General features: G+C 41.9%; 1 protein-coding gene, 1 long non-coding RNA gene and 1 other non-coding gene across 4 annotated transcripts; 2 read left to right on the top strand and 1 right to left on the bottom strand.

Annotated features, from left to right (window-relative positions):
- Positions 1 to 568: 568 nt before the first annotated feature.
- LOC143420852 (uncharacterized) lies at positions 569 to 8,654 on the bottom strand. The gene is made up of 2 exons (XR_013100590.1): positions 8,322 to 8,654; positions 569 to 959 (listed from the first exon to the last, which is right to left on the bottom strand). It is a non-coding gene; the product is annotated as an uncharacterized LOC143420852 (long non-coding RNA).
- Positions 8,655 to 11,708: 3,054 nt separating this feature from the next.
- On the top strand, positions 11,709 to 11,780 carry trnaw-cca (transfer RNA tryptophan (anticodon CCA)). The gene has a single exon. It is a non-coding gene; the product is annotated as a tRNA-Trp (tRNA).
- Positions 11,781 to 12,238: 458 nt separating this feature from the next.
- On the top strand, positions 12,239 to 14,946 carry LOC143420679 (uncharacterized). Of its 2 annotated transcripts, none has more exons than XM_076888798.1 (2): positions 12,239 to 12,555; positions 13,277 to 14,946. In XM_076888798.1, exons 1-2 carry the CDS (start codon positions 12,550 to 12,552, stop codon positions 13,694 to 13,696), a joined length of 426 nt encoding a protein of 141 aa, XP_076744913.1. In that variant the 5' UTR covers positions 12,239 to 12,549; the 3' UTR covers positions 13,697 to 14,946. The 2 variants fall into 2 exon arrangements, with proteins under 2 accessions (XP_076744913.1, XP_076744912.1); XM_076888797.1 differs by having other exon boundaries at positions 13,215 to 14,940.
- Positions 14,947 to 15,168: the final 222 nt, after the last annotated feature.

Here is a 15,168-nt window from a genome sequence, read left to right as displayed (position 1 = left end):
GATTTTTGTTTTTAATCAACTTACTAACTCTGAAAGAAAAACTGAAACAACTATACATTTTTATCCTCTACATAAAAAAATAAGTAGTTTGCTCTACTATACATAGTTTTTTCAATTTCAGGGCCTCTCCCAGTTTGACAATCGTGTGAGTTCACCCTTGAACACACTGTGAAGGAATTCCTTAAAGCAGCTGGTGATGCCTTTAGGCTCTGAACAACAGACATTAGGGAAGTTTTTTTCTCTTCTCTTTCTGGTTTATATGTAACAGCAATCCAATTGGGTACAAACAGTCCTGACTGAATGCCATCGTGTTGACTTAACATGAGAACAAAGACCGGGCAGTTATTGCAGATCTGAAACCAATTTGCTTTGACAATTTAGCATTTAAAGAGCATCTTAATTTACTCTGATCCTTTGATGGGATCAGCAGATACTTAAAAGCCATTAGGTGTGACACATTTTTGCGTAGTCATGTGCCTCTCTGTGAGTGTGCTGTTATTTTTGGACGAGAGAACATGCAGTGCTGGTATGCACTTTATTGTCTATAGCGTGACTGCAACAACACATCTGAGAAAATATTTTGTGCTTTATTAAAAGACATAAAAAACACAATTCAAGCAGTTTTTGGTGGGAAAAGGATAACATGTCTGCCTATAATCTATACAATGTTTCTGGTCCAATCTTACAGGTTATAAAAGTCCTCTTCAGCCAAATTCCCATCACCCGTCATCTGCTTCCTCTTCTTGAGCCTTCCGGGAGCAGAGCTGGCCAGAGCAGTTCTTCAGCTGGCAGCTTTAGCATGTGTACAGAAACATAAAGCTTGCCAGTGAAGAACTGCTGTGCATCAGCTGGTATGAAGCCGGCGAGCGTGAGAGAGCCTGCAGTGATGCACAATCCGCTTTAAGGCGCAAATGGTGACTCCTTCCTCTTTCTTCCTCTGGCTTTAGGTGCATGTATTTCTGCAGAAAGAGAAGAAAAGATTGTTTAACTTCCCCTACAAACTCCCTGCTTTAGTAGCGTGGGCATGAGGTGGCATACAGCCAGTCACACACGTACAGTAAGTGGGTGCAGTCGAATCACAGTGTGTGCAATCAGCTGTGAGTAAGTGGGTGAAGTGAGCTGATATGCAAAGTAAAAAAAGTGCCCGGGGAGATGCACACAAGATCATGCGTCAGATCACCAGGATGGACAAGCGGATCAGCGGCTCAGCTGCCTCTGCACGATATACAGTGCCAGCGAGAAATTCTTAGACATTCTTTTAGTTACAGGATGCTCGCATTCAGAGAGCAGCCTCCTGAATGAGAAAAAAAAAGAAATTTTGTCAGTTACCATGGTTACAAAGGATGAGCGAGAAGCGCTGAATAGGAGCAGACAGCCCGTACAAGAGAGAAGAGACCCTGCAGAAGTCCAAAGAAATATTTGTTTTTGAAGTTTTAAAAAAGTTTGGGTGTGTTCCAGAGAACACCTGTACTATAACTCATCTAAATTAGAGCTGTCATCTAACCTAGTGGTATGTTGTAACTGTACAGCTGACTACGTGGTTTAAGCAGGTTAACTAACAAAGATAAGATTCATATCTAAATTAAAGTAACTAAACAGAATTTTCCAGCCTTGCTAGAAGCATGGTCCAGGCGATTGACTGTATATAGAAGATGGATGTAGCGTCCAGTAAAGCTGCATTTTTTCTAATGGCCAGAGGGGGCAGATCCACTGGCTATGAAAAAAGAAGTGCAACAGTGTTAAAGTCTGTGGAAAAATAATTCTTTGCTTCCTTTTCTATGATGATAGTAATACTTTTTCTCATGAATTTACAGCCTTAATAACTTTTTTCAAGTCTTAGTCCCCTTACCCAAAAGAGATTAAACCCACAGTACTTTGGCTTCTAATGTCATGTTTGCTGTTAAAACACAACTGTGACTGCAAAACCCACTGCTTAAGGTTTCCCACATGACTTCACTAACAATTGTGTGACAGCCATCTTTTATGTACAGTCTATCAAATAGTGTGTGCCAGATTTTTTCGCTGTTTTCACGTTACCCAGATGACACTCATTTGAGAAAACAAATGTCATAATCAATCGACTCAGATATTCGGGGTACGCATCTTCTGACCAGATGACAGCTATTGCCAGAAACAAAAGAAGTATTTTCAGTAGTTAGAAACTCTCTAAATATACTTTTTTTTTTTTGCTTTATAGGAATGGTTGAATCCTACTGAACTTTGTAGATCTACTTTGTAGTTTTGGGTGAATGGCCAAACAATGGTTTGCCATAACCAAAAACATGCATCCGCCTTGACTTCACTTTATGCAGCACTACCGAGTAAATACACTGGCTCTAGTCTTTACCCCACATTTTTATTTCTTCTCCTTTTTAATTTTGACAGTTTGTAACTTATTTCTGAATTTCACTCCAATGCAGACCCGAGGGCTTGGAAAGCGTTTCGAGCTGATGCAAAGAAGTAAATACACATGCAGAGAGTTTGAAAACTAACCACTTGCAGCCAAACACATGCGAAGTAAAGTAGCTCAGTGTTTTTCTAGCCTTCAAAGAATGCAATTTTGTGTTGATCTTAAGATACTGAGGACATGCTCCACTTCTCCTGTCGACGATGAGTAACACATGCTGCACATTCCTGCTGTAAGGAGGGCAAGAATAATCTCAGGTGGTTCACGGCCCTGTGGACTGTGCACGGTGGGGCTGTGCGGGTCTCAATCAGCAAGATTTATGAAAATGCCAGAGACGTGGTCATGGGTAGAAATCATTTTGCCTCAAACTGAGTTGGATTTTACTCAAACATCAAGTTGAGGGGTCATTTCTATGCATGCACAGAGCTTTGACATGAAATCTACTGGGTGTGCACAGAAAACCAGCCACTAGGACAGATATGCTCATGTCAAACGTCAGATTTTTTTCTGAAGTGGGTGAGTCAGCAGCCTGCCTGTTCTGACTCGTCGATGACGTGCACTGGTAAAAGTATCAGGAATGAAGTGTATTATCTTTTTTTTAAGTACCCTCCCAATTCTGCGTCAGATATTTGATTTAAAAAGACGGCATCTGATTACTTTATTTACTCAGAAATGGTTTTAGTTCATTTGAATCTTAAAGAAAGGACGTTCACCTTTGCTCTCTTTCAGGAGTTAGGCTCTCTGTGCCCCCTACCCCAGCCCCCATCTCTCAGGATTCAGTATTTGACATTATTGCTGACCTCCACACCCCGAGCTTATCTTTTTTTGTAAACAGTCTGATTTGTTTATTTAAAATGAAACATTCAATGTGACTGGTGTGACGCAGTGCGACGATTGCAAAGAAAAGCCTTCCTTCTTCCTGGTTTGCTTCCATTTTGTCCCCACCTGTGGACTTCGCATTTATTTTTCATGACCATTTAATGGCTTTCCTAAGCCCTTCAATTGTTTTATAGATACTAAATTCCACTGCAGAAAAGGTCATGAAAGACGTTTTGTGCAACTTAAATTGTGCAATCATCAGTTTTACAGATACAATAGCCGCTGGGGGGAGTTGATTTTTCTTTAGGGGTACAGAGGACTTTTAATTAGTGCTGTGCTGTAGTTGGCCTCCAGGAAACAAAACCAACCACGTTCTCCAAGTGCGCAAGTGTATTCACTGAGAATGAATCAGCAGCAGGAGGATACATCCTGAGCACCAATGCTAGCTAAATGCTAAATGTTAAATGCTACCAGTGATTTTAGCTAAACACGAGTCGGTGTTACATGCGTTGTACCATTATTGTTTGATGGTTATCAGTGTTAAAGTGACGTCATCGCATTAGGAGAATTTAGCATGCATGGTCAGAGGTGGAACCAGTTGGAAACATTTGCAAAATGTAGCAGCTATCATGACAATCGCAGGCAAATTCACTCACTCGCCATAAGAACTGTGGAGACAGTGCACTAGATGAAAAGTTCCCTCATTAGTATTTGTTGCTGGTCATCATCACTGGGGTACTGAACAGGCTTCAGTTCACTAGGTAGCCCTCTATTTATTAGCCTGACATATTTCAGTCAAAGGTGTCCTTCACTTTCAGGAGCTTAAAGTGGAGAAAGTTTAACCCAACCACTTTGTGTCATGAGCACTAATTTTGCCCGCATCTCTTGAATTAGGTTTCTAGCTGATTTTCTGTGGTCTCTGGTTGCCACGTTGCTGCAACTCACTTTGTGGAATTCCTTTAACAGAAAGCCTTAGGACCAGCGCTAGGTTGCGCTGTAACTTCAGCATATTATCTGAATTTGATCAATTGGGGTTAATAACATTTGGAAAGACTAGAAGGCATATATCTATTTTCTTTTATTCCATTTCTGTGTTTAGGAAACCCACAAGAAACGTGTGAGCTAGGCTGGCAGGAGTCCTGTGCACATGCTCTCCATCAGCTCAACTGATGATTTTAATGACATAAAAGCATAAAAGATGGGTGAATCTTCCAGGTCTAAAAAGTGAAGCCAACACGATAGTGTCTCAAACCTGCATTCTTTTAATGGCCGATAGAGGGCGACTTCTCTGGTTTCAAAAACACTTCTAGTTCAATTGAACTCTATGGGGAAAACAGCCGTCCACTTCTGAACTTTGCAACGCTTTCTTTTTGACTTTATGGGCTTAATCACTACTTTCACGTCACATTGAATGAAAAATGAAGTCCATTTTGTACTATGTGGTCTTAGAATGGCCAGTATAGTCATTCTAATCTAAGAGACAGGAAGTAGGATTATCCAGTTGTGTGGGAATTGGCCAATAACTCAGTCACAAATTATGCTAGTCAGTGAGTTTGGACCATAGGTGCAACTGAGCAACTTTCATTCTAGTCTGACTCCTCTTAATGTGTGCGGGGTCCATGGTCTTTCATAAGAGTAAAAACTAAAACCATTATGTTTAAAGGCACTCAGTGACAATGTAAATGTGCTGACGTTTAGCCAAAGTAATTTTCACCACCTTACTTTATCGTCTTAGCATGCACGCATCAAGTTTCATGCCAGCTGTTGTACTGCAGGCTTTGCGGAAGTGCGGGATCAACAGAATGACAGACTGACAAACTGACACTGGCATCTCTGGAAACAAGCCACTAGCAGTTAGGAAAAAAGTTTCTGAATGAAGTCAGTGAAGAGGACGTGCAGTACGAGTCCCCGGGCCACCCTCAGGAGTACTCGCAGTGTTAACTGTTCACTATGACTGCCACAGCGTCAAAATTGAAACTGAATTGCTTATTTGTTCCATCGCGTGCCACTCCCTCCACGAAAAGTGACTCTGTATTTTTATGTTAACAAAGCCAGCCAGTGTTGAGTCTCCCGGCTCTTTTGCTGTGCCACTCTTTCCTATATCTCCACTTCTTCTTCTTTTTTTTGTCTTTCCTGACTCGTCTGTCCTCTCCACCCTCTCCCTTGGTCAGATCAGACTGTCCTGCATTCCTGACATTCCTGCTGCGTATGTTAGAAATTCCATCTGGCTGCTGTGGGCTCGCATAGTCTCCTCCACTCCTTTTTTTCCATCGCTCTGTTCCTTACCCATCGCCTGTCTCTCTACTCATCTACATCTGGACTGTCCAGGCTGAGGCTTCACTGTCAGGTTTGACCCTCCCCACCCCCTTCTCTTTATTTCTGGCTGCATCATCCAAGAAAGGGAGGCAGACAGAACCGGGGGGTTTTGTCGAAGGCCTTGAGACAGGCTTATATACAGATAACAAACAGCCTAATACAAAAAGGATTGAGTTTATCTGGGACCGTCGATGTGCATTCTCTGCCACAGCAAAATGGGATAAGAAAAAGGAAAAACACAGTGGAGTTGAATGGGCAGGACGTGAAATAGAAATGATGGTTGTAAACAGGACGGTGTAAATGAACCATGTACAAACCGAGGAACTGCTGACATTTTAACTCTTTAGGAGGTTTTCTTATCAGACTTTAGCCCACAATTATGCTAAACAGAAAGAGAAGAGAAGAGAAGAGAAGAGAAGAGAAGAGAAGAGAAGAGAAGAGAAGTTACATGATATGTGGGTGGGACATTTTGCTGAAGGTGAGGAAGAGAAAACACAAAAACATACAGTGCAAAGTTGAGACTAGGTGAGACAGACAGAGACCTCTTACCATGCTTTGAGCCTACTTCTTTGACCTCTACGCTCAGGGTCGAGATAAGATTACTTCGATCATGACTGTGACTTTGCTGCAGTTATCTCCACGTTTGGAGAGACAGCGACGGGGGTTTGAATGCTGCTACACCTCAGTGACTGAAAACGGAGGATAATTAAACGTTATGCATCTGTTGCATATATCAATTCAGGTGCATTCCTTTGCTGTGGGTGTGGCCCTGCTTGAGCGTGTTTACTGTCCCAGATTGTAGTCTGTAATACAGAGTGAACATTTCAGACTGGGAATGGGGACAAAGACAGAGAAAGGGCGGTGGCTTTGGCAGCGCTCTTCATAGAGCAGAGGGCCCGTTCTTACACTCTGCTGATCTCCGTTTGCCGGACTTTAAAGGCTATCTGACTTTAACCCTGAGATCACCACGAATAAGGAGTGTAGGCTGTTTTATTTGCTAACAGGAGTGTCTGAATGCCACTCTGAATTCATGACACTGCCTGGAAATGGTAATGTGCAGCATGAGGCCTGTAAGCCTGTCCTCAGGCAGTCTGTGCCATTTTGTTTTAAAGCGCTGGATCTTTTCTTTCTTTTTTCTTTAGTGAACCTACATAACACATCCCTTCTTGCCCCATCCTCCCTTTACAAGGCACGCAGTAGGAATGAAGGGTGTAGCCCAAGTTGAGCAAGATGGCTTCACTTCTGCAAATGAAGGCAGCAACACAGCACAGGGGGAGGTTGCTTTTTTTCCTTTCTTTCTTTTCTTTTTTGCCTGGATGCAAAGGAAACAACACAGATGAGTTGCTTTTTAACGGACATCTTGTCATTGCCATGTGATTCTCACTGACAGGGCAGCTTATGTCACACTCTGGGTTGCAATGGCACAAATGCAGCTCGTGACAGTCTATTGCGCATTCCTACCGGCACACTGAACTCTGGCTGCACAATTATGTAAGACATGCTCCATCGATGTAACAGACACTACAGCAAGCTTTGCCCTCTAACCATTTATCCCATGCATATTTGCACTTTGCTTTTAAGATGTTTTATACAAATGAGGCAGGCTGAAGGGAAACCCTATACATATGCATATATATATATATATGTATGTATATATATATATATATATATATATATATATATATATATATATATATATATATATATATATATATATATATATATATATATATATATATATATATATATATATATATATATGAGATGAGGAGACTGGAGGGCCTGGGCAGCAAGGCCTACATACGCTTTGTTGCGTCAGCAGCTTAAAGAATGTTATCCTGCTCCTTATAAACATCCAGAGTTACAAAGTCGTGTTTATAAACTCATCTTCCACTTGAAGAATCTTCCCATCTGTGCCAGATGACGGCGGGTGTCACTGCATTTCTGAGAAATGACTCGGCCTCAGTTATCCTGGTTTTCACCTATCCCCTACTTGAGCGCAGGCTTTTTCCTTGGCCTGCTATGAACTCAGCAGATTTTAAAAAGGCTTTGAGTGCTGACACTTTTTAATGTGAAGTTTTAACGCAGACATGTTGCTGTAGCCTCCAAATCCAGCTTTTGATTTGGATGGATGCGCTTTAGTTTTACACTCATGGTTTAAAAAAAAAAAACAAGAGCTCTGAACATTTTCACTAAGGCTGTCTGTGTGCTTGTAGAGGCTTTTTTTGCTCTCTTCTGTATTAATGTAGGACTAAAGATGACTAATATAATATTTGCACATTTATGCAGTATTACAGCTGCGTGTAAATAAATAAAATAAATGGAAAGCTCTTGCCCACCTATGGAAATTAAGTTCTTATGGTGGGATGGCCAAATGTCAGATTTCTAAGGTGCTCATAAATCCTATGAGCTCCCCTGTGTTAGAGGGCCTGCTCTCTCTCTCTCTCTCGCTCTCTTGCTCTCTCTCTCTCACACACACACACACACACACACACACACACACACACACACACACACACACACACACACACACACACACACAGGCCTTCACAACCAGAACTCCTAAAACATCAAATCCATGCCCTCCTCAATCTGACGACGCCGATTCGCGGAAAACCCGCAGCAGGGGTGAATTACACTTGAATAAAGTATGAGAAGGACGCATCCCCATTTGCCATTTCCACGTAAACTGGGTCATCAAGCCGCCAAAGGCTAAACCAGGCTGACAAGAGCAAGCATTCAGCCAGCAGAAACACACACACTGAGTAATACGCCCCACCTTGACCACCAACAGCAGCCGGGTCGCTCCTGCCCGCTCCGGCACGTCTTGAACGGTCCGGCGGAGTTCAGGCTGCCTCGCCCACTGCTCGGCGGAGTCCGCCTGGGTGTGTCGCTGTCTGTGGAAAAAATTTGCGTCCGCGCTACGGAAACGTTTGACAGCGTTTAAGTGTGTGGAGCACACAGCAGCAGCAGCAGCGGAGAAGACAGCGCAGGACTTCAGCCCCTTTTACACAACTCCTGCCCCCCCCCCACCTTCTCTCTCTTTCTGTGTCTCTCTGCCTCTCTCTCTCTCTCTTTCACTCTCACACACACCCAGGCGAGACACACACCCGGCTTCCCACTCCGATCAGCTGGCAGCGTGATGACGTGGGCCTGCACGAGAAACGGACGTCAAAACCTGCACGGATCTGACGTGTACACGCAAGACAAGTGCATGCCGTGAGACAGCAGATTGACCTGTTTGTAGTAACTCACGTTAAAACGTCAGGTTTTATTTCCCTGCCTAAAGTAGAAAACACGCACATAAGTACTATATAGATGCTGTCACACATGCTGTATTACACGACACGCTTTCCATTAGATTATCATTACTTATGCATTTACTACTGTTTGTTGAGTGGGCGGATTCCATATGACAGTGCAGCTAATAGGTTATTGGAAATAGTGCAATGATGAATTAATTGTTTAATGTGTTTAATTACAAACAAAAAGACCCAATTAGGACAGTAAATGACGAAGTCCTCACATTTGATGCTCAAAATCATCACATTTCTTTTTGCACTCGACACGACAGTTATTGAAACTTCAGGCAGTTTTTTTCTGGTCTGTGACTAACGGTGTAATTCCCTTTTAGAAATAACAATATAATTACTAATTACCTATGAATACTTGGCAGCGGGTAATACGTCATAATGCAAAATTTACAGATGGAGAAACGTTGTTTGGGTTTTCCACCAAATTACCTAGAACTTGTGCACGACTTAAAATTACCTATAGTTTAACTATTTTTTTCTTTCCTGTAAAAACTTGAATTGCTACCCTTTTATTGTAATGTAAAATATACTGTTAAATATCATTGCTCTGTAATTTCAGAACAAAATACAGTGAAATTCCATTTAATTCCTAATGGGCTGTGTTATGAAATGCTATCACATTTTTATAAAAAGCATAATTTGATAAGCACTTACCATAAGTTTAAAGTTTTAAAGCTACAGTTTACCTAAAAACCTTTCTTCCCCCCTGACTGGCAGGACTGTTGATCCCAGATTTTGTTGGTTTGAGATTCCCAGTTTTTGTGTCTTCTCTTGGATATAGTGGAACCGGAGAGCACATGCCTTGTTCTGCTCAATGCAACAAAAATACATTTAAAAGCAGCGTCTCTTTCCAGAAGCCCGATTACCCCAATAAATCCACAAACCTTGTTGTGCAGGAACTATTCTCATATTGGAGAAAAAAAAGATTTAAAAGCTATGCTACACTTCTGCCTCAGTTTAACTCTCTGGAAGAACAGGAATCATGACCCGTCGAAATGTGAACAATTCAGTGTTAGTGCTGATTAAGCAGGATTCCACTTTTGACAGACAACTATTTGCACAAAAGTTGTGCTGTTGTTCTATTAATACGAGTCTGCAAGAGGCCTCCGGAGACATCAGCAGGTCGAGATGAATTAGTTACCCTCTCAGTGCTGACGCACACAGACGCTCACGCAGCAGTGACTGCTTCTCAGTCCTTGCTTCTTTCTGTCTCTCTCCCGTGAACCTGGGCTTGTCACTCTGCAGCTTTAAGGTTGGTGCAGTTTGAAAAGCTGCTTCCTCACTGTCACCTGACACACTGAGGACACGCAGCAAATCCTCACAAGGCCACTTTCAAATGTCTTCTTCCTTTTTCATGAATATTTTTAGAACAGCGTTTCCCACAGAATATGAGTAAGGTGTATTAAGATGATTTTGACCCCTGTAAATTCCCAAATTCTTCATGAGTTCCTACAAGACCATAGTGACCTACCACTCAGATATTTTTTGGGAAATGCTATCAGCATTGGAAACAAAGAAAAGCCAATCTACTGTGCCACTCCCAGTGTTGAGTATGCCATAAATAATTATTTTAGGTAGAAATCCAGCCCAGATATATATTTAACACAGAATAACCCTGTTCAGCATATAAAATGATCTAAGTGCTCTCTGAAAACTGCTATACATGTCTAGAGTGCCTGGGGGAATACCAGTAATGAACTCTCATCTGTAAAACACCTACTGTTACAGGATTGTGATTTATTTAATGCACCTTCAAAAAAAATCCAACTTGTCATGTTTGTAAAAGCACTTGAGCTGTTGTTGACAGTGGCCTCACAAGCAGATGCCAGTGCACTTACTGCATGTAAAAATCTGTTTGTGTAATTATGTCTGCACCAGATGGAGAAGCACGCGAGTCACATCTTCCTCCACCGCAGCCAGAGTGTAAGCACACCAGCGCAAGACGTGACAGAGGCATGGGTCAAAACGCATGAAATGTAACACAGTCACATGACCTAGAAGTGGAAAATGTAATATTCTGGGTCAAAGGTGGTTCACGTGTTTCATGTGTTTAGCTGTGGAAACTTGATCTCTTTTGTTGTTTTGCCCATGATTTATCAGTTTTGCTTGCTCATTTATGCAATCCTGTTTTTTTAAAAGTGTTTTTATTTTTGACAGTTCCAACAGTGTCGTTTGGAAAAAGAGGACTTTAAAAACCTTTCTATCGCGTCTCACTCTGAACTTTGTCACCACTGCATGCATAAATGCTACGTGTCCTCTGTGACTCAGCAGATGGTTTGTCCCTTTTCCTCCTGTAGTTCTTGTTGGAAGATCACAGATATGTGGGGGAAATGCAGAACCAGGACAGATCCGCTTGAAATCCAGCACTGAGTCTATTTTTAGCACTGCTGCGTTTAGCGTTTAAGAGCAGACCAAGCATAGCGCCCGGGGGCCAAAATTAGCTACTTGGAAATTAATAGGAAGGTTAAAGTGCATGTAACACTTAATAATTACGGGAAAAGGCAGATGTGTGTGCAGTACAAGGAACCAGTGGTGATCACGACTCTGTGGAACAGGAAAAGGATGGAAACTCCCTAGAAAATACCACACAGCATGCAGTGGAAGTGCTTTGAAATCCCCATGCAGGAGTGTGAAGGACAAAAGTTTTACAGATGGCATTCAGTCCCTTAAACATGATTAAAACACTTTTTTTTTACTTTCCAGCTTTTTATAAACTTAAATAATCACAATGACAAAGTTTTTTTCTTTTGATTTTGAAAATAGAAACTATTTTTTAAAGATTATGTCACTGCCCAGAGGCTCGTAGCTCTTTCAGTGTTTTATTTTTTTTAACCTGTTTGTTGCACAGTACAGACCTCGTGGCGCAACGGTAGCGCGTCTGACTCCAGATCAGAAGGTTGCGTGTTCAAATCACGCCGGGGTCAACTGCTTTAACCCTGGGCAACAATCACATTATTCATGATGTGTGTAACGTACCGATTTCAAATACAGAATACCTGTCTGTCACTGGTTTCCTATTCGCGCTTCATGCAAGTCACTGTATTCCCCAGAAGACAAAAATAAGACTTGTTTTCAATTTCAACTTTCTCATGATTTCCCGTGATTCCCATCAACTTTCTCGTGGTTCCCAAATCAACAGCAAACTTAATGCGTCAGATAAAAACAGCTAAACAAATAAAGTCTATGAGGTTCATCCTTCTGTTTCTAAAATGTCTTCATTGTCAAAGTGATTGATTCACTGGCAGCTGGCAGCACGGTCAGGATCACAGAGCAAAGACGAACAGTGCAGCTCGAATTCGGCTTACTTCGTTTGACGTGTCGACGAGACCCGAAGACATTCTTCTCTGGGAAGGTGTGTCCTGTTGCCATGGAGAGGCGTCACTTGGCAACTTGGCGGTGTAGCGTGATTGTGAGGCACAAAAGGTAGCTCTGCAGCTCGCAGTACTTAGTCCATCTCCCCCCGTTTGTAGAAAACGTATTTGTTTTAAATAAATAAGATTGAAGGGCAGCTCCTGACAGGCTACTTGTTTCCACCGAGGTTTCTTGCCTGCAGTGAGTAAGAAGAATAATCTAAGAAGAATTTTATCCTGTTCATCAGTTGGTTTGGCGTGAGCAGACCTACTCATCGGCACTGAGACACCAGTATGCAGACAAAGAAGAAAAGAAACAAAAGCATTGTTTCCAACTGTGAAAATGCAGGTATTTTATTCTCTTTTTTTTTATCAGTGGAACTCAAGTTCTGATTCATATATAATATTATGTGTTTTCCCTTAACTAGTAAAATCACTACACTGAAAGTTTATGAAAAGAATATGTGATGGATCTACCTGCCTATCTCTGAATCAAAGACAACCTCAAAATCTAGAAAAATGAAGTCCTCGTGCTGAAAAGCACTGAAAATTAGATTTGTGCCTCGAGGGCACGTTAGAGGAGAGGAAATTAAATTACAGTGCCACATTTTTTGTTATTGAAAGGATATTAGAAGCAGACCATGAAATGTATGTTTCTGATGGAGTCCATGCTACCAGCTAGTACAGAAACCATTCTGAAATGATAAACTGTGACCTAATAAAAAGCTCTTGAAACTCTCACAGCACAGCATTGATTTATTATTGGTCATGCTACAGAGAAAAAAAAAAAAGAAAAGGCATGGAAAAACATCTGACCCTCATGTTTCATCCCTCAAATCACTTGAATAGGTCGTCAGAGAATCGACCCCGTGCCTCCTCATTAACCTATCATAGCTCTCTACTGTAACCCAAGCCAAAAGTCCTTAATCTCCATAGGAAGTCATTAGTAATAGGAAGCCTCAGTTTTGTTTGCTAGTTTCCCTACATGTTTATAATGCTTCCCTACAGAGAAACTTCTGGCTGTATCTTTGCCTCCTGACATCTTGCCGCTGGCCCTTGTGCCTCCTCAGAGTCCGGGTCAGTCCCAAGACCAGGTTCCCAAGATCAGAGCCTCCACTAAGAAGAAACGAGAACGAAAGAGGAAAAATCACCGCAAGGACTCTCCAGCCACGCTGACAGAGAACCATAAAAGCGATGGAAACGGAGATACTGCTCAGGGATACGTGACAGTGCTCAATGTCCCGCAGCACTCTCTCCCAGCTCAGACTCTCAGCCTGAGGTGGGAGGGAGTGCTGCAGGATCCCCAGGCTGAGGCAAAGAGACTGGAGCAGTACAGGGCCAACAGGCGGCAGCGGTACATTGCACACAGAGAGGCTCTGTTAAAAGAAACCCAGGACGCCTTAAGACAGACTTTTCCTAAAGAGAAAAAGGTTCCAGCTAAATGTGACCAGCAGGAGGCTGCGTCATTACTGCAGCTGAGCAGACACTGAATTAAAGAAGCAAAAGAGAGCCTTATGCTGTTAGTGGCCTCGGGATTTATTTGTTCACAGTTTAAAATAGATTTATGCAGTGTGAGACACAAAGTAAAGATCCTAGGGTGCTGTTAAGACACTGGACCAAAGAGAAACTGAGCAGCTGAACACCCTTTAAAACGCCCCAACAGAAATGCTTAGGTTCAAAGTACATAACCACAATGCCACAGCTTTCACGACAAGAACGCCTCCTGCTGAGCACACCTTAAGAAGTTGAGTTGATCTTTCAGGGCAAAAACCCGGTCGGGATCACATAACATGAACCCAACTCACATCTGTCAGTGAAGTGAAGGGGGGCTGATCCATTACAGCATGAGAACCACAAAGAAAGATGTCCAGCAGAGAGGGGGTGGCAATGTGACTGTAACAAAGCGCTGCTCTGCTGTCAGTCTAAGCACAATACAGTAAACACAGTAAAAAGCTTGTTGGTGACACGATGGAGCAACAATTTAATGTGCAAAGTCCTGAACTCATTATTTCTCTTTGTTGCTCCTCTAAACTGTTAACTGTGTAACACTAAATCCCTTACTGATAAATGGCAGTGGGTGTCTGTTTATCACATTTGAACTTTATAGCCACAATTATGCAGACAAGAAAATCACCACGCTACATGCAGCAGATAAAGATCATACAAATATACATACATATATGAGCTATGCGAATGCCAAACTACTGAAAAAAAATCAGAAAAGATGAGAGGGGAAAAAAATGTTAGTGGCTTCCACCTGTAAAATCATTCCTGTTTTGGGGCTTGTCTCATTGTTGTCCCACCTGCTGTTAATTTCGTCAAAGCAGCTAAAACATATTAACAACCCCTTCAATTACTTAATTGAACAGATCAATATTCTAGAAGTTTGACTTGATGCTGTAGTCTAAATATAAAGTGTTCATTAAATTTTTTCTTAACAGTATATGTGATTTTTGGAAAATGTTTGTATATGCATAATAGATGCTGGCACTCGCAGTTCCCTAAGCAATGTTTATGCAAAGTTTCATCAAGATGGCTCCACTCCCCCAGGAGGAAATAGGGAACATGCAAACATACATCCATACATATGCATAAACTAATTATAGTATGATGTCTCCCCGTCCACACAGGAAGCAGTTTGTCTGTAAAGCATCACTTTGACACAGATGTTTGGCTACTAGTAGACGTTCCAGGTTGTGGTTGCCTAGGTAACCCTATAATGTATTTACCACCCTATCATATGTCAATCCTCTAATGAAAGGATGTCAAACTGATTTTGCATGTTGCATCACATACAAACCAATTTGGCCATAAGTGGGCCAGACACTCCCCTTTGTGTCAATGTGAAGACGTTTAGCATACAAAAAACATACATTTCTATAGTTCTATAGTTGTCTAGTGGGCCAAAGTTTCTTAAAACCTGCAATTGCTACCAAGTTTCATTGGCTTTCAAAGGTTTCTG

The sequence above is a fragment of the Maylandia zebra genome, linkage group LG10, assembly GCF_041146795.1.
Source record: "Maylandia zebra isolate NMK-2024a linkage group LG10, Mzebra_GT3a, whole genome shotgun sequence".
NCBI classification, from domain to species: domain Eukaryota; kingdom Metazoa; phylum Chordata; class Actinopteri; order Cichliformes; family Cichlidae; genus Maylandia; species Maylandia zebra.
The sequence above is the reverse complement of the archived record's forward strand: the minus strand, read 5'-3'. Positions and strand labels throughout refer to the sequence as shown.

Coding starts and splice junctions, on each gene's coding strand:
- LOC143420679 (XM_076888797.1), top strand. CDS start 12,501: ATGCAGACAAAGAAGAAAAGAAACAAAAGCATTGTTTCCAACTGTGAA. Junction 12,556..13,214: donor TTCCAACTGTGAAAATGCAG/GTATTTTATTCT, acceptor GCTTCCCTACAG/AGAAACTTCTGGCTGTATCT.